General features: G+C 45.6%; 1 protein-coding gene across 1 annotated transcript in view; it reads right to left on the bottom strand.

The window, feature by feature from the left end:
• Positions 1 to 377: 377 nt before the first annotated feature.
• Positions 378 to 24,185, bottom strand: part of LOC307047359 (forkhead box protein O6-like) — a 30,488-nt gene continuing 6,680 nt past the window's right edge. Inside the window, 3 exon segments of the mRNA XM_079694284.1 lie at positions 378 to 4,334; positions 4,337 to 4,524; positions 4,527 to 4,644. Coding sequence (XP_079550410.1) covers positions 2,931 to 4,334; positions 4,337 to 4,524; positions 4,527 to 4,644 — 1,710 coding nt within the window. The 3' untranslated portion in view covers positions 378 to 2,930.

Below are 24,185 nucleotides of genomic sequence, written 5' to 3' on the forward strand. Positions count from 1 at the left end.
CGACATATGTGAAGGTATTTTTTATTATTTATTTTTTCATTCATACATCCCACTCTTTCTGCCTCCCACGCAGCTACGTGGTATCCTGCTCAAACACGAATGCCAAGAGAGGTTGGGAGTTATTAAAGGAGTTATTTTTCAAAAACGAGACAAAATACAGAATGAAGAAACAAATTACCAAGCAACACACATTCATTCATCTTGTCAGCTGTTGTATGCATGCACATGAGACACATTTCACCTGACAAGCACAAGCAGCTCAGGAGAATCCACTCCAATCTGAATTGTAAGGAAAAGGTCATACAGGTTGTTCTTTTCTCATGAACAAAAACAAATTCATGATCAGATTCACAAAATTGTAAAGTCAGAGGTTTTCTTTTAATTTCATTTATTTAACAGTCACCAGATGATGAGATACATTCTCTTAAAAAAGAAATAGACAACAAAACTGATATTATTTTGAGATTTTTAAAAACTATTATACAATATTCTTAATATATAGATTTTGTACAAAATAAAAGTCAGTAAAAGGGGCAAAGGGAGAGTGACATCTTTAAAAAACAGAGAAATAAAAGAAAGGAAAAAGGAGTTGACTCAAACAACTACCACATTTAGGAGTGACAAAGACCAATCTTTTTCATAAATAAATATAGGAAAATTAGACATCATTATAAAGCTCTCTTTCCAATAGTAGGGCTTCGCTAAAGGTCTGTAGCATAGGTTAACATAACTGCTTTGTGTGGCCCATTTGCTTAGAAAATTCCACACATTTTCCACACAGAGATTAGCTGGAACCAGCGTGACTAAAAGCCCTGAAATAAAGGGATTTATCTCAATAATGGGTCCGAAAGTCTGCGCCGTGCTTGACCTTTGGCTGTAACAATACCCCTCGCCCAGCCCTTACCCCCCATCTTTCTCTTTGTGTGCCGTACTTGGTGCAGACCAAGCGCAGAGAGTCTCCTTAAGGGAACTGTAGAGAATAGGGGTCTATCTTTCTCTATCTCTCTCAAGGCCAGTGAGAAACAAGCTTGAGACTCCCCCACTCACAAACAGAGACAATTGAGGAGAGCGCGTGTGGGAGGAGGGGGTGCACGGTATAAGAGCGTAGGAAGGTCATACTGCACTATCGTTGAATCCCATCCTTACACTATGGATATTTAAGCGCGGTCCTTGTTGGTCCTTAGAAATTCAACAATACAACAACATCTACAAGACAACAGAATAAACACACAAAAAGTGGATGTGGATGGCTTGACGCAGACTCATGCCACTTAGATTGGCTGATTGTTTTCTCCTTAAGTCTCTCCCTTTGCACCTATTTGAAGCTCAGGGTATAAGCAGTGGAAACATGGGAACAAGGGGGATACAGAACACAGAGATTGGAGATGATTTACAATACGAATACACTACCTGTTTTCAGACACACACGCCCAAAGAGTATGGAAACTGAGGCTAATGATTGATTCCACTGCAACGACAGACTTTTGTTCTCTCCTTGTCTCCCATTTGTTCCTTTTTGTACCCTCTGTGAGCGGGCAAGTGGACAGTGACATTGGCCCCTCTCAGAGCAGGACAGCAGGCAGAGTGACTCGGCGTTAATCACAGTTTTGTCTCGCTTTCTTGGCACGTTAAGTCGAAGAGGGCGAGCGGGGTGAGAGATGGGAGGACAACGCGTTAGATTCTCAATAATGACGCATCGCTGCCGCATCACTTTGGAGATTAAAAGCAAGATGCTGAATTTCAATCAAGCCACATTAATGGCTTGGTGTGAGGAATGGTCACTTTGTCTCCACTGGCAGGCGGGGCGAGAGGGGGAAACTGGCGCGTGAAGCCCAGGTGAGACAAGGTGATACAACATTTTTAATTCACCAAATTGCATGCTAGCCGGTAATGATGGAATCCATTTAACGATGTAGTGACAATATGCTCTAACCGAAAGTCAAAAGGGCATTGACAAAATGTTACATCCAAGTTAAAGTCAAAGCGCCAAGGACTAAATGTAAGTAGCCGTATATAACAGCGCTGATCTGTTGAGGATGTGAATGGCATTAGCATATTAATGGTAAACTTGTTCTAGATCTGATTTCTTTTTAAATATGGTGTACAATATATTGTAATAATTGTTTTTATAAATGTGGTAGAGTGAGGGATTGTTATACTTGTAAACTTGATTCTTGTTTCACTTAATTTTTTATAATGCTACATTTATACTTGGAATGTGTAATTATTATTCGATTTTAAATGTTTAATATGTATGCCACTATTAAATACTGATTTTATTTTGTCTCTATAATTATTGTCCCTTTGCTGTAAGGATGTCAATTTCCCCTCTGTAGGACTAATAAAGGTATTCTGATTCTGATGAAGAAGAGGAAACGTCTAAGGTTTTGAAAAAAAATCAAAAAGACACTAAGGATATTTGGCAAAAAGAAAAAAAAAGATTGTCCTCACCACCTCTGAAAATGAAAGCGTATGAAAAGAGGAGTCCAATTTTAATTCAATGCCAAGACGTGTCACTTTATAAACTTGTGGAGCTTGTGATTTCCTCCTTTGTTGCCGTCAAATGCTGCAGTCACCTTACAAAACATGTCAAGCTCTGCCTGCGCTGCTCTGAGAACGCGTTGCACTGGGAGATGTGACCCACTTGCAATAAAGTGCATTGAGAGTTCAGTTCTCATGGTAGATGAGAAGCGATGTCGGGCAAGCACAGCTGAGAGATTGTCATCACAGTATAGCTGAAGAAAAACCTAACGTGACATGAGCTAGATCTCTAGGGGGGGGCGGAGGGAAATCAAAAGAGGGTAGGGTGACAGAAGAATTGTCAAGTGTTGGTCCTATAGTCGCTGTGTCAAGTCAGGGATGTCACAGTTGAGCACAGTGCTTCATGGGTAGGGTAGTTCATTTGGGTTAAGGAAGTGTTGTCATAGACTTCAGCCAGGCACCCAGCTCTGGTTGCTATGGGCTTGTTGTGGGCCCGTCAGACCGCTCATCCCCATCCCCATGCCCATGGTCACACCCATGCCCATACCCATGCCGATGCCCACCCCCTGGGCAAGGGAGCAGTCAAAGTTAAAGTCCATCTCCTCCGCAGAGTCCATAATGTCATGGAGGAGGATGGAATCCACATCGCAGTCCAAGCTGCCGTGGAACATGTCAATGTCCAGGTCCGCCGGTAGTCTCTCGTGGGGGAGAGGTTGGTGATAGCCAAGGTAGTTGCTACCAACACAACCATTACCAATCCCCTGGCCATGATGGTATGGTCCGTTAGTCATGCCTTGGTGTTGTGGGTCTGGGTAATGGTTGTGACGGGGGTGTGGGGCGGCGGCCACGTGGCAGGAGTCCTGGGGCATGCCGATCATACCTGCTGGGTTTGGGGGGAGGGTGGTGGAGGCCGGGAGGTGGGCATGTGAAGGGGGGCTGTACAAGAAGGGAGCTTTGTGGTTGTAGGTCTGCAGCTGATTGCTGTTTCCGCGGGGGGTGAGGGCCACAGCCCGGGGCGGTGTGTGGTTATGGCTCTGGTTGAGGTTGTGACCGTTGTGAGCGAGGCTGTGAGGTGAGTTGTGGTTGTGGTTAGTGACATTGTTGTGGTTATGACTACTCGTATGGCTGTGAGTTCTGTTATGGCTATGAGCCGAGCTGTGACTAAGAGGTCCATTGTGGCTGTGGCCATTGTGGGGGCCAGGGAGGTGGCTGTGAAGGTTGGAGCCTACTCCATTACTCGTTTGACCCATCATAGGATGGCTTTCCCGCTCCTGTCCCAGCATCATGTCCTTGGAACAGTACTGCTGCCTAGCTGGAACCCCTGTTAGCAGGCTCTGCAGGGCGTTGGTGCTGGAGTAAGCTCGCATGGTTCCAGAGAAACTTGCCGGCTTGTTCTCCTGAATGGTCTGCATGGGTGAGTGGTGGCGTAGCATCCCCATGCTTGTCGCACCATAGACACCGGCCCCATAGGGGCTCTGAGCCTTCACCCCCGAGCTGTAGTGGTAGACGGGGGTTTGGTGCTTATGCCTGCCAACAGCTGAATGCTGCTGATGTTGCGATGGGTGATGATGATGATAACTATCCTCCATCAGTTGCTCATCCAGGCTGATGGCACCTGTCAGGTTAGCTAGCTGGGGCAGCTGCTCGAGTGGAGGACACAGATTACCGGCCCCTCTGGACGGAGAGTGGGCACTGGTCGGAGAGGGGTAGAGGTGGGGGGAGGTGGAACAGGACAGTCCACTCTCCTCTGGCTCCTCTGGCTCTCCTTCTGCGAGGATGGGTGACAGACGGCCGCTCAGTGTGGACGCTGACGAACTCGCCCTGGAATGGAGGTCCGTCCAGGCATCAAACTCTCCGTCTGTCCCACATGAACCCCCAGTTGCTGGGAGGCCTTTGTGTGGTGGGCTGCCATGGTCGGGGGAGCCTGAAGCCCAACCACAACAGACCCTGCTCCTATCCCAGGCCGGCCAACCCTTTTGCCCCGGACGCGGCCTTTGCTTTTTAGGTATTTGGTGCTGTTGTCCATGGAGACCGCTCGCCGGCGGGAGACTTGCCCATCTTCCCTCCATCTGGGTTCAGCATCCACCAAGAACTCTTCCCTGTTCCCTCATTCTGTACCCTGATAAAACGTGTGTGGAGGGATAGGTTGTGTCGGATGGAGTTCTGCAGAGAGATAAGAGAGACACACACAGTGAGGGAGGGATCAAATTAAATACACATCACTTATCATTTGTACATAAAGCACTTTTCGGAGATAAGCACTTCAAATAAGATATATTAGCATAAGATTCATATAAAATGTTCCAGAGGAATATAGGATTTCTTGACATCAAACGTTAAAATCAATAATGCACACAAACATACTTGTAAATCATTCAGTCTATATACATGCTCAGTCATAGAGAAATGTGCCAAAATATCGGGTCTCTTCAACGTCTATTATTAAATATACAAAACACACAGACGTATATGCACAGCCCTCCTTGCAATCATTGTCGACTGGAGTCAGGAAATTGGGTGTGCGTTTAAAAACATCAACATGTATGAAGGAAAGCTGCAGCTGGCACATAGCACGACCCTGTCAACCTCAACCAACCTGAAGCAACCTGAGACTCGGTTATGAGACACTCTCCCTATGTACGTCAATCCTCCCACTTTCATTTCCATCAATCCATCTGTCCTCCTCTACTTGTCCTTTCAGCCGGGCTGATGTAAGCTGCTGTGGCTGGGCGTACTGTATGTTTGAAGTCGGTGCCAGTCTGGCTTAGTGCCAGCCCTGTCTCTTTTGCTCTCGTAGGTTGAATGGGGGGGGATGTATTGGAAGAATGAGCCAGGAGCAAGGAAGGCTAATGGATGTATCCCACCTTCGACAGCTACCTTCACTCCCCATCTCCCTTTCTATCCTTGTTCTGTCTTTATCATGATCTTCTTTTCTCCTTTGTCACGGAGTACTACATATTTTCTATTTTTCTTATTTCACACACCTCTTTGCACACAACAGTCATTTTCCACTTCTGCTTTCAATCTCTATGCCTTCAATTATACAGTGTGTCATCAATTATTTTCCCATTATCCTCTACACTGGCATTGTACAGTCACCGAGTCAGTAATTCGTAGGATATAGTGTATTTTTATTATCATTTACTGTTATTTATCTCAAGGGTGCTGAATGCTTAAGGTTCCCGGAGTGCAGCAGAGTCTGTCGTTACAATTCTGCTCTTTGTTGTGCGTGAGGCATTTTGACGCTCAGGAAAAAATATCAAATCAAAAGCACCTCCCATGGTTCGGGAATATACTGGGACAAAAGATTGTTTCAGATTGAGGGGTACTTCTACCATCTCCATTATGCTGCGGATTATTTGTATTCGCACTGAATTGCACGGCGGGGAAACAAATAAATCAAATTGCGGCAGAGAACACATAATGGGAGGCGCACTGAATTCAGGTGATCTGTGAATGCCTCCTTGGGTTATCTCGCTGTGACACCTCCGGCATTGGGTAGCCATGGCAACCGGGTAAACGTGCAACTGCAGAACTATATCATATTGTGTTGCGAGTCAAGAGAGGGAGAGATGGAGGGAGAGTGGGGGATGGGGGAAAAGGATGCAAGAGGAGGCGGTTGTTTGATGCTGCTGCTCCAACACTAAACAGCCTTTCATCTTGGCAGTGCAGGTCCGCAGGGATGCCCGCTCCCCGCTTCTGACGGCTTCTCTACGTGCTGCGCCAACTCCCCGTCTCACCCCGGCTGGATCATCCACCCATCATACCACTCAAATCATCCCCATCAAGTCGCGTACATGCCTGAATTAAAACATATGTAAGCTTTCATGCCGGTCGTAAATGGGGCATCTCTCAGAGAGCTGAACCACTTCATGCTGTCACTCTGTGTGACCTGTCTGATTCAAATCGCAATGTATCCCCGTATGAGGGAAGAGCAGCCCCATTGAACTTGGAGGGATTTGTCATCATCCCAAACCCTCTTTATCTGATGAATCCACCTGCCACAGAGATTTGAGAGATTTCGGACTGTGGCCAGCCACGGCATCATCATCATCATCATCATCGTCATCATCGTCATCATTAGATGCTGGCTTCCTGTCGTGTACTTTTCCACCACATGTTATTCTTTGTCATCCTGTTTGTGTGTTTTACGATCTAATAATAGCTCAGGTTGCAGGTGGTTCAACTGTGGGTGTGGTTCTGTCCGCCTCCTGTTCCATGAGTCTGTGTCAGGGGCAATTTGGCCAGCCTATGCCCCTCACGCCCCCGAAACAAGCAGTCACCGCTAATCCCCCTCCATCCCCGAGTAATCCCAGACAATCCTGGGCTAATCCCAAGTTGATTCAGGGGCACTCCCAGCTGGGTGTCTCTCACAGAGCCATGCCAGGTCACCAGGGACACAGCGGGCAGGCCGAATATGCTATGATCCAATAGATGTACAGCATAAGGGAAGTTTAAGATGTGGGAAATAGGGTCGCTATAAACCCCTTATGGAAGTAGTGTTAAGCCATTCCTGATGTTAGTGTGTGCGCATTTTAGTAGATTTTTGTCATCTGATGTTAACTGCAATTTTGATGCCTCCATCGAATTAAACACCTTTACCCTGTGTTTTGTCCTTGAGGGTTGGCTTTGCCACATTTATACCCCTGCGGGTTGAATAGAATAAAATTGAAAACTTTATTATGTATTAAATATTCATAAAATGGAAATTCACTTTCAGCCCCCTGGCTTGCTGAGGCAGACGGATGAAGCCCACAGAAAACATACAATGACAGAGAGGAACACACACATCACACGCCTGGGTCCAGGAAGCTGCTTCCTATTCAAATCATACCCCTTTAATACAATGGGCCTAGTGGAGAGGGTTCTAAATAATGAATGAACCGGTGGCTGGGCTTATGCAGAGAGATGCATTGCATGTCCCATAATACTGAGGAGAACAGACAGATTCATAAGTAGAGGTTTGACTTCTTTGTTTTGTTATCAGGGACATTTACCCTCCTTCTAAGTCTCTAGACACAACTCAATCAGGCTGAAAGGGGTAAACCTTGACATAAAGTTAAAAGAGGATAAGGGGAAGAGTTTATGGACAAATCAAGCCAATTAAGGTGAATGAGCTTCTATTAGTTGCAGGAAAAACAATCAGCTTGGGTTCAACTCTCATTAAGACCTTCAAATCCTGATAGCTGATTTAGATATTTAGACAACGGACAACAAGCCGCAGGACCGCCCTCTCTGCACTCAGAATAAAAGTGTAGGCTCTTTTTTAACAAATCTGACATGTTTGGTGGACTTGGTAGAAAAGAGGACTTTTGTTTTATTGCTTAAGAAAGGAGACAGAATCAGATAGGATTTCTTTGTGTGAATTTGGTCGAACAGATTATTGCCCAATTTGTGTGGATGATCACATTTATCCATAATAATCTCTTTAAGAACCATTTATAGCTCTTGGAAGTCTTATAATACCAATCAATTGTTCTCCTGTTTTCCCTCCCTTCTCTCATGCAAACTCAGTGTGATTCAGGGACTGGAAAGGCCCCTTTAATGTTGGTAATCAATGGAGTTTAATGGCTATCAGTGCTGAGGCTTAGCACACATCAAAGTCTGTCTGCCTTCACAATACAGCTCTATAATAGAGGCCAATATGGGTGCTCAATATGTCATATCCCCTCTTTTCACTCAACAATCTATAACTGCCATTGGCTTGTCAGTTGAGTGACTGTTCCCACTTGTGCATATTGGCTAGTTGCCCAATGCATCCCTCTGTTGCCTCTCATGTCAGTCAGGCATTATCGTTGGGAGTATTTGAGTATGGGGGCAGGGGTTCGTATGTTAGGCCCGATGGCTCATCTTGGGTAACTCGACTGGCATGGGGGTAGATGTGCTTTAGGGGGCCTCAGGAGGTGGAGGCGCCTGGGGGTAAAGGGTGGGAATATGGAGGTACCACAAGAGGCCCATCCACGCCACACAAAGGGGTGCCCTCAAAATGCCCCCCATCCCCCCCTATTACCCCATCAGAACCCACGCTGGGGTTTTTCCCGCTCACACACCCACACACATGCTCACACACAGAGAGGCAATGAAACAGGTCAAATGGTTTATAGGATCCATCTTGTGGCGAATGTGCACTCATTCAAACAGAACTGAGTGACGAACTAAAGCACTGTGAGTGGGGTCTGGGAACCAGCAAAAAGAAACCACTCACCCGATTCAAACAACCTCAAGGGTGAAGCAGCGTGGTACGCTTGCCCAGCTAAGAACACAGCAGCTGTTCTTGTAGTGGCACCGGGTAAAGCCGTTTGCCACACTCGACTGGTATTACCAAACCATTTCATGCAGAATGGAGCCATTATGTATTGTCAAAGGGTATCCCTCTATGGTACACATTCATTTGATAAGCCTAAATCAAGGGGGAGTAACAGAAGCACTAACTGTGTTTATTGTGATGCTGTTTTTGCCTGTGCAGAAGGCAGGAGGGTTTAGGGGGAGGGGGAGGATTCAACACAAGTAGTTTTGTTCAGCACAGGAATGAGTTTTGTCAGCTAAGCCTGTCTCCAGGCTATTGGTGGAAATTAGCGCCGGCTAAATATTCGCTTTCCATGATTGATGTCACGGCTCGCGTTGTCCCTTTGAAGGGAAATAAAGAATTTAGAGCTATGTGGATTAATAGGGACAGGGTTGGGGAATTTTGTGTGTCTGAGGGGGACTTGAAGAGGGACTGAAGGGCCTAATGGCTGCACAGATATGGCCCAATGGAGCTGAGACGATATGGTGTATCAGAGAGTGAGAGAAGACTATGTGAAGACAAGTGAGACTATGACAGTGAGTATAAGAAAGAAAATTGGAAATTGTTTGTGTGTATGTGTGTGTGAGAGAGAGAGAGAGAGAGAGAGAGAGAGAGAGAGAGAGAGAGAGAGAGAGAGAGAGAGAGAGAGAGAGAGAGAGAGAGATGTAGCCATTTGCCTGAGAAGCCCGGAGTCAGATGATTAAAATCCCTTTAGGAGGCTTCTTTAAGAGAGACAGATGGGCAGACGGGCCTGTTTTTGGAATGCAATCAAATTGAAAAGATTAAAAAGGAGTCTCTTTTATTAGGAGGTGAGAAACAGTTACTTCTCTGCCACATGCCATCATCGCCTCCACAGCAGTGGTCACGACTGCATTGGCATGCGAGGCACATTACAGCTCTTATTGGAGAAGAAATAAACCTGGGATTAACAATTGTATCTCAGTGTATAACTGTGGGGTCTCCTAAGGATTGACAGCATTTTCTAATTTCTTGTTGAATAAATATGATTTACAGGAGAGAGACAAAAACTTCAGGCTATGATTACTTCAAGAATCATTACAGAAAAAGGCTTCAGTGAACCGGGTTAACTCAATCATTTCCCCCCAATATCTGTCCTAATATGGACAGAACTTTCCCTCGATCTCAATGACGAATCTGAACAGGTACAATTCAAATATGCATTTCCTCGGCTGCGATTGCACTTGAATAGACCGAGTTTCCACAGTGGAGCGATTCAAGCACTGTGAAAGGTGCTCTGTATTCGACCCTATTATTCCACAACACTGCAGGAGTGCCATTTATAAAAAGGTTTAAAATGGAAAGCAAGAGTGTGGTAGTGTGTCTGCTAGCCTCAGATCAGGAAGTGGCTGTGGAGAGGGGTGTAATGGAGTTGGTAGGGGATTCCTGTCTGACTGTGCACTAATTGCATCCAATGGCAGGCGAGTCATCAGCCGTGCCCACTCTGGCGCCAAGGGAAGGGTTGGCATTGGGGGCAGGGTGTGGGATACAGAAGGGCTGCTGCAGCTTTGGTGGGTAAAAATAGATGCTAACAGATTAGTGGAGCATCTGAGACCCGGACAGGGGATCGGAAAATCAGCTCGGCTGATGCCAGGGACAGCTGAGTGTTTCCGGTGGGCGCAAAGGGGACACAATCTGGGCCTCACGTCTGACACCCACGCACCAAACGGGGGAGCCTCAGAGTGGGTGTGCGCATAGGGTGTGGTTTTTCTACTTGGACCTGCAAGGTAGGAAGAGCTCGTGCCTCCCACTGAGGATTCACACAACAGGTGTTTGGGCTCGGCCACCTGCGGGGCTGGCCGCCTGCTCGCACTTCACACCTCGTCTAGGGAGCAAACTAACATTTTCCACTGGGCCTGCCATGCTTTTCTTAAAGACCAACACGTTTCTGGAGAGGCTTTTACAGCTATTTTTACAAGATCTGCATGATATACGCGTGCACAAGTCAACCTGCATTAATGCGAGCGCCTGTGTGTCTATATTTGTGTATCAGCCCATTTAATAGCCAACAGGCACAGTGTGGATTTGATTATATTGAAACCTCCCTCTGCTGTATACAAAGAAACTGTCGGTGGAATCAATGCAGGCCTGGGCTTTTTTCACACTTTGCCTCCACATAATCTCATTCATAACAATGAGAATCTCATTTCCCACATTCTAAAGGTCAGTGCACACTTCTGATCACACTTTAATAAACATCATTCTCAGCATTTAATTTAATTTCAGCAGAGCAGGAAACTCATAGGCAGCCATGCAAAATTCATCAGATCGTCCCTTTAATTGTTTCGCTTTCACAGTACAGAGAAGAATGACCACAATCACGGCAAGGAAAGAAATAATGCACCAAGATGCACAAACAGACACACACTCACACACACACACACACACACACACACACACACACACACACAACAGATAGGTAGAGTCAGTCAAGTGACCGTTTTTGTTACGTTTTAATAAAATAAGCTTCACGATTTTTTCTTGGCACAGCACCAAGTCGTGGCTCCACATCTCTTCGTCATCACACATTTTAACTCTCACCTAAATTGGCAAACTGTACCAAACAATCACACAAACATTTCCACACACACACACACACACCTATGCACACACTCTCTCCCTCTGTCACACAAGTACATTGCGCACACATGCCAACATGACACAAAGCCTGGCACACCGGGCACACTCATTACCGCAATGCCAAGCTACCAGTTGCTAAGGAGACCTGTGGGAGAGGGAGGGTTCCTTGTTGTTGCCATAGCAGCCGGCTCGCTCCCTGCCAACCCTCTCCCTCAGGGGAGAAACAAGGCAAGAGGTGGGGGGGTGAAGTGGGTAGAGGTAGGGGGCAGCGGTTTAATAGGGCTATGAGGTGCAGAGGAACTTCATTAGCCATCAGTGTGCGTCTGCTTCCCATGAATGCAGACCCACATGCAGCACTTCAACCCGCAGACTCCCACTTACTCACGCACAGCCCATAGACTCTCACTTATTCGCACACCTATACGGGGAAGATGAAGAATGGCATGCTCTGAATGAAAAGCGGGGAGTTGGCAGTGAGGGTCGAGTATATGTGTAGGAGGGGGGGGGGAGGTTGAGAGGGCAGAGGTGGGTGAAGGATGGCGGAACAAAGGAGAGTTAGAAAGTGGTGGATGTGGGGGCCCACTTGAAAGAGTGGTGCACTCTTAGGTAGTTAAGGCTGCATGAAAGCAGTTCCCTCTGTAACTGCGCCCCCTCCTTTCCAACCTTGACCTTCAGATACAGCCTCCATTTTTCAAACAATAGAATAGCTCCATACAGCCAAATACTTATAGCACACTGTACATACTGTAAGCTTTCTCTATAGAACATTCAAGTGCACGACAAAGCAACTGTTCCTCCGTAAAGCCACTGAAGCTTTTAAAAGCCGACTGGAAGCTGTTTCGTGATTATTTATTTTACCTATGAGTCCATTGTAAAGGATGCAAATTGGAAATTCAGTTAAGATGTTTTCCATTGTTTTACTTCATTTGCCGTTATAGATTGCTTTATAAAAGTTTGGCATACAGACTTACATTTCAAAACACTGTCAGGAACTCTGCTTGGATGCATATTGACATATCCTTCAGCTTCTGTTGTCAGATAAAAGATAGTCATTTTAATTGTGAATGATATGAACACCACTTGTTAACGGAGATGTTGGAAACGCTGCTGTAAGATTGACAAGCTTTTGCAAACACAGCCAAGGCGCCTCATCTCAGCCAAAAAAATGTCCCTGTGATAATAAAGTTTTATTAAAGCAATTCAATTGTCAATAAATGTATTGGTTTTTAATCATCTTAATATGGCAGCACAAAAGTACCATTGGATAATAGACACGAAACAATGAGCATCATAGTTTTCAGATTAAAACACTCAAATCAACTCACTTTGATTTGGATGGAATAAAAATATAGAGCAAATCGATTTGTATTTGTTTGTATTCGCCGCATCACCCAAGACTCCTCACAAACCTGAATGAATTTGAAAATCTGAATGTGTATCAAAAGTTTTACAAAAAAGTGGCATTCATTTTGTACTGCAGTTCTATTTGAATTGTTACCCATTATAAATGCTTCATTTATGCCGCAAATAACATGACAATTACATGCATGAGAAAAAATGACTGCTTCCCTTGAAAAATAAAGGGAAACATCTCCAGATAACAGAACTAGATTTTAATATTTTTCAAAGAGATTGGCTGTTGGTGATTAAATCGGCTTTTGAAAATCTGGAGAGAAAAAGATGCGTTTCAAAAGAATCTGCGTTGGTGTGGACCTGACCTCAGAAACAGGAGGCTTGTGAAATCATTGAGAAGCGACTCCTGCTGTAGGGTCAAAGGGACTTCTGTATTCAGGAGCAGAGCTGCTTTTATTGACTGCCTGATAACCCACGATGCTCCTGGCTGCCTCAAATTCTCCTACTTTAAGTAGCAGTGTATAGTATGAACAAGGGGAGAGTATTGATTGGGTCTGAATGAACACTGTGTGGTTATATACGGTTAAGAACACCACTCACCACCCCTCTAAAACCTCTGATACCCCAACCTGAGCTTAACCAGGGCTCGTGAGGAAAGAAAATTGAAGGATAGCGAGTGAAAGACACTACTGTCAAACTGAGAGGAATGAGGATAAGGGGGGGACACACACACAAGACAACCCTCCTCGATCCCTCCTTTCTCCCCCCCTCCTCCTGTCTCCGTTTTCTGAAACAAAAAGAGCCCAATTAAGTCAGTTTGAGTTAGGGTCTCATGTGTGTGTGTGTGTGTGTGTGTGGGGGGGGGGGGGGGGGAACGTGCATCCAGATTCTCAGTGTGTGTGTGCAATAAATAGAAATAGGGGGGCCAATGCAATGTAAGTTGTCTGAGAGAGGGGGAGGGAGGGGGGGCATTGGGGAGAAAGGGGATGGGTGAAGCTCTCTCTCTCTCTCTTTAGCCTAAGAGGGCCAAACTTGCTCTCAGCTCCTCGACGGGAGACGCTGAAATATTAATCGCCACGCTCCAGCCGCAGACTAGTGAACACAATCGCTTCAAACTCCCACCCTAATGAGTGTGTTCATGAATGGCTAATGTGCACAGATGGGGGGCTGATGACTGGATAGTTGCATCGTCGGGGTGAGTGAGGGAGAGGGAGAAGGGGGAAAGTGGAATTTCGGCGGGCGTGTTGAGGGGGTGCAGAGGCATGCCATGACCTTTTAAGATCCTCCTGAAAACTTAATTAAGACTAGCCCCACGCTACTCTCCCTTTCTCTTACTCCCTCTCCCACACACACACTCTCAATCCTGCATGCCGGCACACACACACATCAAATACAATTCTCTATTATCCCTCATTCTGGACCTCCCTCCTCCAAGTGCATGCTGACTGTTTACCCCCTTGCCCTTTGCACAAACCCAGCTGAGCAGCAGATTTCTGGGTCTAAAACTTCAGATAAGTCATGCAGGAACACGTTCATTTCTTAACGCACACATGTCCCAAGATAAATAAAAAAACACCAGTTGACATTAAAACTACAGAAGCAGGTATATGTCGTTCCTGGCCCCCTGCGTGGATACATCTCAGAAAGAGGATGGAACAAATCCACAGGGCTCTGAAGAGCAAGGTGAAGAACTCTTCCCACAGAGAAGCTGGAGTTAAATCTGTCGGGGTGAGCTGAATCCTAAGCCGGTTGCCGTGGCGGGGGGGCGTGTATAGGCCATAGCGCCATCTCAAGTGGAGCTTGTTCTTTGAAAATGGTAATGCTTCACATGCATCTTTTATAGCTGAATCTGACCTCTTCCTCAACCCCGGGATACATTTTATCACGGCATCCACGTACGTCACGTAAATCACGTACGTCAGAAACATTTTGAGAACATGTGGAGGAATACAGAAATGCGGGTTAACGCGTCCTCCATGCACTCCCCATTAACATAGAGGCCACCTACGGATTAAGTGCATTCAGCGTGCAGACGCATATACAGACACACACACACACACACACACACACACACACACACACACACACACACACACACACACACACACACACACACACACACACACACACACACACACACACACACACACACACACACACACACACACACACACACACACACACACACACACACACACACACACACACACACACACAGCATCTAATTAGAGGAGTGAGATGCTGTGACCTAATTCCTAATCTCGCCTCGGCAGTAAGGATCGGAGCCTATGTTGGGATCGGTTGGATTAGGGCGGGAAAGTGGAAGGTGCCTCACAGAAAAAAAGTATGGGAATGGAGAGAGGGGAGGAAATGAGGAGACAGGATTTAGGAGGCAAAGGCTAAGACAACTATGACACCATAATGTGCAGAAAAAGTCAATGTGTGACACTAATGTTCATCACGTAATAGCACAACATGCTTTTCCCCTCAAACTGAACTTTGTTTTTAGACCACTATGAAACTGCAGATTTTACATTTAGGCCATTGAGACTTTTGGACTTTTTGTTATCTATTGGGGTTTCTTCCCCAGTTCCCTCAATACAAACTTGAGAAATGTTCGAATGTGCCATAGTTTCTGTGTCTATGTCTTTGGCAATGCTCTCTGTGCTGTTTTGTATGGTTACATTTAAATGTGGTGTAAATACTTGTCTTAAGCATCCTTTTTTGAATGCTGAATAAATTGTCTCTTAAGAATAGCTATTTTTTATTATCCTTGTATGTTTAATTTTTTTGCATCTACTTTGTCATTCTTTTTTTTTTTTAGACTGTTTATGTTTTCACCAACAGATACCAAAGCAAATTCCTTGTATGTGTAAACATTCCTCACAATAAACTTGATTCTGATGCCAAATAATTAATTTACTGCTCATGAAACCTTACAATGTGTTGTTGAACACTAAGGCAACCATATTCTAGAGATGTTTTAAATTGCATAGTATTCATCCTTCAAGATATTAATGTTGATATATGAAAAAAAAAATGACACATCTAAAATATATCCACCAAATGGATATCTTTTTTACATTACATGTTACGTTACTTGTTAGAACTTTTTGAATGTATATAGGATGTAGGTAAAAGTTACCTCCATGATGCTCTCCTGCATTTGGGCCACACTGACTTGAAAACTAGCAGCAGCAGCAGCAGCACCACAGGCTGCTCTCCCTCCCCCTCTTATCCCCCGTTTAACTGCCTTTCCTGCCAACACACTGTAGGCATGATAGAGGGAAACCAGTGGAGGTACTGAGAGGGAAATTAACCTTTTGGAAGGGACTGCTTTGGCAATGCTCTGTGTGCTATAGGAGTTCAAGATTTTACTCTGCTGCAGTGCATTCATCATCCTTTGTGTAATGCTGTCATCTGAATATCTAAATAAAGTGGATGTCATATGCAGTACATCAAATCTTCAACTTTGATGCTGTACCTGCAGAGACAAAATGATACGATTCTATGTAGCCTTGTATTTCTATGCAAAATGCAAAACTTCAAAATCTATTTCTTTTACTGCCTTCTCATTCTCACCATGTCCGCTTTCACAAATACATTAGTCATCAAGCTCACGGGCCAAAAGACAGACTGGTAGCATCATTATGGAGCTAGCTGTACCCTGTGATTACCTTTCGATGGCCCGCGTCTATCCATCATATACAAATTCCTGAGGACAGATGCAGCTGGATGGAGGCATATTTACAGTAAGTGCGTGACTGTCAGCACCGCGGATGGGTTATGTGATGGTTACACACACACACACACACACACACACACACACACACACACACACACACACACACACACACACACACACACACACACACACACACACACACACACACACACACACACACACACACACACACACACACACACACACACACACACACACACACACACACACACACACACACACACACCTGTCAGCAGCTATGGATGGAGCTGATACATGTATGTGAGAGAGTGCTACACCTCTGTGTGTGTGTGTGTGTGTGTGTGTGTGTGTGTGTGTGTGTGTGTGTGTGTGTGTGTGTGTGTGTGTGTGTGTGTGTGTGTGTGTGTGTGTGTGTGTGTGTGTGTGTGTGTGTCACAGGACTCCTGGAAGGGGGGTGCAGCCTTTTCCGCCTGAGTGCGACTGTCAGCGGGCATCACTCAGCCTGGCAGTGTGGCAGGACGCGAGGATCATTAGTGGACGAGAAGGGAGCGAGAGAGGGAGCAGGATGGAGGAGAGTAAAGGAGGGAAAGGGGAGAGAGGGGCAGTGACTGTGTGAGTCGGGCAGCGCGTCTTAATATCCGTCTTGAGAGCATTACACACACAGCAGTGCACTTTCCTCTCAGTCACGCAATCGCCCCACCGCCAAGACCCCCCCTGTCATTCTCCTCCCCTCTGTCACTCTCCCTCCCTGCATCCATCTAACCCCCTCTCACCCTGCATATCTGATTGACCCTCTCTGTCCCTCCCCATATCTCTCAAGCCGCGGCCTCACTTAAGCACGGTGCGTTGCAGCTTTTCATTTCCCCAGCTCCAGATTTATCCATCCTGCTTCTTCCTCTCCGCTTACATCTTTCCATTTCAGCCCATTGCTTCCATTTTCACCCACTCTGCATCGCAAAGACGCTCTTCTCCCTCGCACTAAGCATCATTGCAAGTTGACCTACTCTTTACCGCAGCAAGGTGAAACAACTGTTCTACACATGTGAGACATAAGCTCTTTTCACATCCTTCCTTGCGCACCCCGTCTCAGCACTTCGTCCCCTGCATGCTGTCCGTGCTAGCCCTTCAACCATCCGCTCATTCCGTACATTTGCCCATCAATCCATCCATTCATCTGACACTTTGTATCAGTATGCTTCATGTCCACAGTCAGCCGTGCACCACATGACCGTCAGCCTTTCTCCATCATTCCCTTCACCAACTCCCTCTCTTTAGTCAGAGTGGTCCCTCTGATCTCCCTCTACCCCTCCAGGTCTGTGACCTGTGCTGCTGAACACCACGATCAACATGCCTGACATTTAACAAACAGAACAGCTTCCACAAAGATAGCTGTGTTAGCACAAGTGCTAATACTCCCCTCGTTTGCTTACTGATAGGTTTCCAGGTTCAGGGATCCATCTGCTTGCCGTACTGCATTTATCTCACACAGATTAGGCCCGTTGGCTAATACATTTGTCCCAGTGAAACATTTGTGGGCTTGGTTTTGGCACCTGTTGTGAGTGTAGTTCAATATTATAGCCCTGCTTTCTGGACGGATGCCAGCTCTGTTAAACAGGTTTTGGGCTGTGTGGAGCAAGAAATGAAACTTTTGTTTGCCCAAAGAACATGTGACCTGCAGGTGCAACAGCGGATTGCAAAAAACACCTGTCTATTAGAGAATAAGGCCCCTTGTTTCTTTGGGTGCTTTCATTCGGGCTTTGTCTTTAGATTCTCTTCATTTAAACAATCATCTAATAATGAACATAATTGATAGATTACTTTTATCTCCACCGGAGGATTTGGCATTCCAACCTAATTAATGACCTGCCTGGTCAAACAGGGTGAACACCTCCAAACTATGCCAAACCTGCTAACTATAGTTTCCACTCCCTTAAGCAGGTAACATTATATTGTTTCTAACATATCCTCTTCCACTTGCTGATGCTCACACACACACACACACACACACACACACACACACACACACACACACACACACACACACACACACACACACACACACACACACACACACACACACACACACACACACACACACACACACACACACACACACACACACACACATCCTTGCATCTCTTTCTCTCTCACACACACGTTCAGAATCCCCTGCATGAGTTACAACATTTTCCTAATCTCCATTCCAGATAACACTGCACTGGAAATGTACAAAGAAAGCTCCACCAATCACACACAGCCTTGACCCCAGCAGCATCCCCTCAGCTGCCCCTCTTGCACCTCTGTGGCTCTCATTTAGATCTCTCCCCAGCCGCTCTTTGGGCATGGATCACTTGTAAGGATTCGCTAAGCTGATTGCTAAAGGGAAGGGGGCAAATTACCCTTGCACAACCGCGTAAAAACCTTCTTGGGTCATGATTTGCCTTATGTAATAGATTGTGTGAATGTGTGTGTGTGTGTGTGTGTGTGTGTGTGTGTGTGTGTGTGTGTGTGTGTGTGTGTGTGTGTGTGTGTGTGTGTATGTGTATGTGTGTGTGTGTGTTCCCGAAATACCACTCCCCACCCCCCCCCGCAAATCCTACCCCACGCCATTTATCCATTTTGCACTAATTGAGGGATCTTTTTTCGGAAGCTGTTATTGCACGCATTTAATTATTTATTTTTGACGGGAAGCAATCTGGTGGCTAGTGAAGGGATTGTGTGTGTGTGTGTGTGTGTGTGTGTGTGTGTGTGTGTGTGTGTGTGTGTGTGTGTGTGTGTGTGTGTGGGGGGGAAAGTGAGAGACAGAGCAGGACTGGGTCAGCGTAGCTTTTAGGATAAATGTGTGAGGGCAGAGCTACTGTAAGCTAACTGTACTGGGTTTTTCTCTATTTATGAAAAGCATATAAGAACTGTTCTGTATTTGTGTGCGTATGCGCGTGTGTTTTGCATCACAGAGTGCACGGCGCTCTGAGTGCAACGGGAGTGCACTAATGGACGCACACTTGAGCTGAAAAGTGCAGAGTGTAGCTGAAGTGCAGCCAAGTCTGGCTTCCAGTCCTGCTTGGATGCCCTATAATCTACTCTCCACTATTCCAGCTCTCTTTCTTCTGCCTCTCCATTTTCCTCACATCCGTCTCCTTGTCTTTCCATCTCAGTCTCTCTATCAATTTAATATTTTCATCCCGTTTTCATTGTCTGAGCGGGCTGCCCCCTACTCCCTGCTGTCTTCCTATAAAATCTCTTTATTCTGGTTTGGAGAATGAAGAGACGTGGATCAGCATCGTCGCTGGCTGGCCGCGGACTTTCCTTTCCTCCCTGCTGTGCAGTGAAGAGAATGAAATAAGGGAAGACGACATGCAGCCACCAGTAGTCTTGACCTTTATCAAGCTGTAGTGCCTGAGGCAGGCTGATGAGACATTAAGAAAATGACGGAACAATATTAACCCCTACTCACACTGACACACACACACACACACACACACACACACACACACACACACACACACACACACACACACACACACACACACACACACACACACACACACACACACACACACACACACACACACACACACACACACACACACACACACACACACACACACACACACACACACACACACACACACACACACACACACACCTGAACAATGGCTCTCTTGCCTATTTCCTTGGCCGGCCCTTTCCTGACACTGAGGATATGGTAAAGACAGATGATCCAACTGGGAGTAACACTTATGCATTCTGCGTCACTTCACTTTAGAAAGAAAAGAATGGCAAGACGGGCCGGCCTGCCTGCTCAGATTGTTTAACTGTGATTGATCCCTTGTCGAGCCCCGGTTACCCAGCACTCCGGTGAATGCCAAGTCCTGTTGAGAATTGATGCTTCGTTATAAACCAACCTCACAAGTTCTTGAAATAATGCATCAGCCTGTGAGTGAAAGCTGGACCTGCGAGAGCCAGATGTTAACCCTGACGGCTGCTGTCCCAGCAAGGCTGAACTTCTAATGATAGATCATTTCTCTGCTCGCTCTTCTTCTGCCTTTCTCTTTTGTGCCCGTGTGCACGTCTGAGTGACTGGCGCATGTGCATGTGTGGCCACCCTTCTACTCCAGTCAATCAATGAGCAGAGACAATTCCCCGAGTGACATTTACGGAGAAGAAAGAGAGCCATTTATCACTTTAGTTTTGGGATAATAAAGGAATGACTGAATGAGCCAGTGTGTGTGTGAGTGAGAGAGCAGGCAAGAGAGAGAGGGAGCGCTAAAGATGAAAAGGGGATTTCAAAAGCACATGAAAGGAGCAGGAGAAATGAGCGAGGGAAGAGGCAAATGAGTGATAAAAAGGCTACTTTGTGAGGAGGACTGAGAGTGTGAAATAGAACAAGTGAGGAGAGAAGAGAAGGCCGTGAGTGACTGACAGTGAAAAAGAGAGCACGAGAAAGAAGGGTTTGAAATAAAAAAAAGCCTGGGGTACGGAAAGAAAAAAGGCAGAGAGACAGAGAAGGGGATAGAAAAGGGCTCTGGGCACAGAGAGAGAAAACGAAGGAGAAAGACGCGGAAGAGACGGAGATGAAAAAAAGGGTCCAAGAGAAAGAGAGAAAGAGAGAAAGGGAGAAAGGGAGAAAGGGAGACAGACGTGTTGGGTTCATTCGGGGCTATGAGCAGACTCGGAGTGCAGACCTCACACGGTCAGCATACTAAACACCGGACCCAGAGTCCTGACCCAGATTCAAGGCAGTGACATACCAATCCAATTGGGGATCGTTTCACCCCCATGTGCGAGCATATCTCCCCTCAAAAACACACACTCCCCTTCCCCCTCAACCCCAGCTGGTCTCACAGTCACCTCATAACCCAACAACCTCGCCCCAGTCCTGTAACCTCCCCACACATATGCTGGCTCCCACACAGATTTGCTCACACATGGGTTGTTTTACACATACAAAAGCACAGAGCCACACATGGACAGCGATTTCGTTCCAAGGTCAGATTTCTTTTAATAGCTCAGGTGAGCAGACATTACAGCTCAGCTGGGTTCCTGACCAGCAGCCACCCGAGGTGACCTCCACAGATCCATCCGTCAGCCATGGACGCATGGCACAGCCGTAGCATATCCACCAGCTATTAGCATAACAAGCATCTTTCTTGAACATAACTCTTGCTACTCCTCCCCTCCGCTGCCCTCCTTCGTTTTCTATCTACCTCCGATCAGTCAACGTTAACTACATTTTCTTTTGTGAGCCGGCTCTCTCCATCACTTGCAAGGACCGCCAAGCTCAGGTAAACTGATAGACGGCCCCTCGTACGCTCTCCTTTCCCCTCCCACAATCCTTTGGCTCATGACAGCGGCTTGATGGACTGGCAGACAGGAGCGAGAGACCCGGGCGTGGCTGCCAGGAAGTGTCCGGAGATGGAGCATTGTGAAATACACCGTTTAGCTGTGCATACATCATGTCTTTCACAGGGACAGAAATGCGTGCAAGTAAACACACACATTTACACACATGCGCACGGCCATCAATCCCTTGCATACAGGAACAGATATCCGACCAAGAGAAAAATTGAATTAGGAAATATGGGCACCGTGATTTGTGGGAATCGAGTTTTGTGGCCGGGAGAGAAATACAGCTTGGAGCACACTTCATCTTCTAGCGAGAGCAAAGAGGAAGAAGCATCTGTGTTGTTTATCTAAAGCCCCATCTAGTTACAATGGGCTGATTTGAAATATTCATATACATGTATGACAAGATCAGGCCCATTATGTTGCTCTCGGCGGGGCTTCAGTGAATAGATTGAATGGAAACCCATCACTCAGCGTAAATTATGAAGACAAGAAACATTACATAAGCCTATAGATGATCGTGAAGAGGAGTATTATTGTAGCCTAATATCAATCATGGCAACACACGTTCTATAGTGTCATCAGTATGATAATATGCTATAGGCTATTTCAAGGATAAACTTGCCATTATAATACATCACAAAGCATATACCCACAGCACAACCCATTAGGCTTTCTGTAGTGTGCGTCATCATAAGACATTATATGGCTTTATGTTCTAGATGGATCTGCAAGAACACAAATGGTACTTCAGTCATAATGAGCCATGAATCATACAATCTACAAGGGCTGCCATTCTTCTTTAGCAATAAACGTTAATCTTATGTTTAATCGTTGACAGATTCAGAAGACTTTGAAGGAAAAATGCTAAAATATTCAATTTATTATTATATTTAATGAAGAAAAGCCTCTTCTGGGTGGCTAAACTGCTCTTTTTGGGCATTTATCTCTGGTGAAATTAATCCGAAATTCAGATTCTTGAAAAAGTAGCTTGTCAATTTTCTACGGATGAACCAATGTGATACATAACCTATTGTTTTATCGCTAAAACCTACCAAATAGATTACGTCTTTGTTGGCTTACAAAACCAAAAATTCCATAGTGATGCCCAAACAGTGCACAGTCTGTATCTAATCAGAAATATATGAGGCACATCTTTAAGTACAAAGAAAATAGCATGTTTCATAGTGCTTTACGGCTGTTAAAGGTGTACGCTAGCATGGACAAGGCTAGCCTGAGGCCGTCTCGTTGTGATAGGGCGAGTACTGAAGGCGGAGGAGAACAGAGTGGAGAGAGCAGGCCCTGTGTAGATGAGGAGAAAAAGACAGAGAGAGTCGACCCAGCGTGACTACCGCCTGCCTGAGTGGAGCAGCCTGCCTGCAATTAAGGTGGAATCAGGGAGAAATCTGCGCAGCCTTGATAATGAGCCTCGTCTGAATTATTAACGAGAGCTGTTCCCCCGGGACCCGGGCTCCCACTGAGCCCATCAACCCCCCCCCCCCCCCACACACACACACACACACACCCACATGCACACACTCATACACTGATGCAGGGAAAAAGGAGAGAGAAATGCAGCCATAAACCTCCACTCACACGACGACAATCACACATTATGCACATCGACACAGATGAGCAACAAGCATGCTGCTACACACGGAGACCGACATTTCAAGCACCACGAGGTCTAACACATTTTATTCACACGCCAAAGTGAATATCCAAAGCCATTTGAAATACAAATAACAGTTCTCTGGGACAAATAACTCGCAATCAGATTGAAACTGACAGACTTACATTTCTCTGTATAAAAATAAGCTACTTCCACGCGACACTTGACTGAATTTGAGAAATTCCAAATATATCAGAGTATCTCTTGATGTGAGGGAATCCTGTCCATTTAACTTACTCTACTGATCAAGCATAATGACAATGGGCATTTTCATAACTGCATTATATTGAGAAATTGCATACAATTATTTTCCTAAGAAACAAGCCTGTTATTGTATAAGTCATTTATGGCCTATTAGTCATTTTGTAAATGATTAATGTTTATGAATAAAGAATGCTTTATTGGAAGAAATTCTATCTGGAAGTAATATTACTATTAACTCAGATGACAAAGATGTGTGATTGTTCCCTCTAAACTAGCAGAATATGAGCAATGCATGGAGTTGTTATTAGTATGGCTACAATTCACAGGGGCAATGGTGTCAACAGGATCTGGCTGGAGGGTTAACTTAGTGACAACACAGGGACTTTTACTCCCATTTTATTGAAATACGGGCATTGTTGCTGTATGCCTCGAGCTCTGTGTGTCTAGACATACAGTATAGACCCCCAAACAGAAGACATATTTCTGTTACCCTCAAAGTTTCATAACATAATAAAAAGAGATGTGTTCTAATCACCCAA

Source organism: Notothenia rossii (genome assembly GCF_949606895.1).
Source record: "Notothenia rossii genome assembly, chromosome: 7".
Classification (NCBI taxonomy): domain Eukaryota; kingdom Metazoa; phylum Chordata; class Actinopteri; order Perciformes; family Nototheniidae; genus Notothenia; species Notothenia rossii.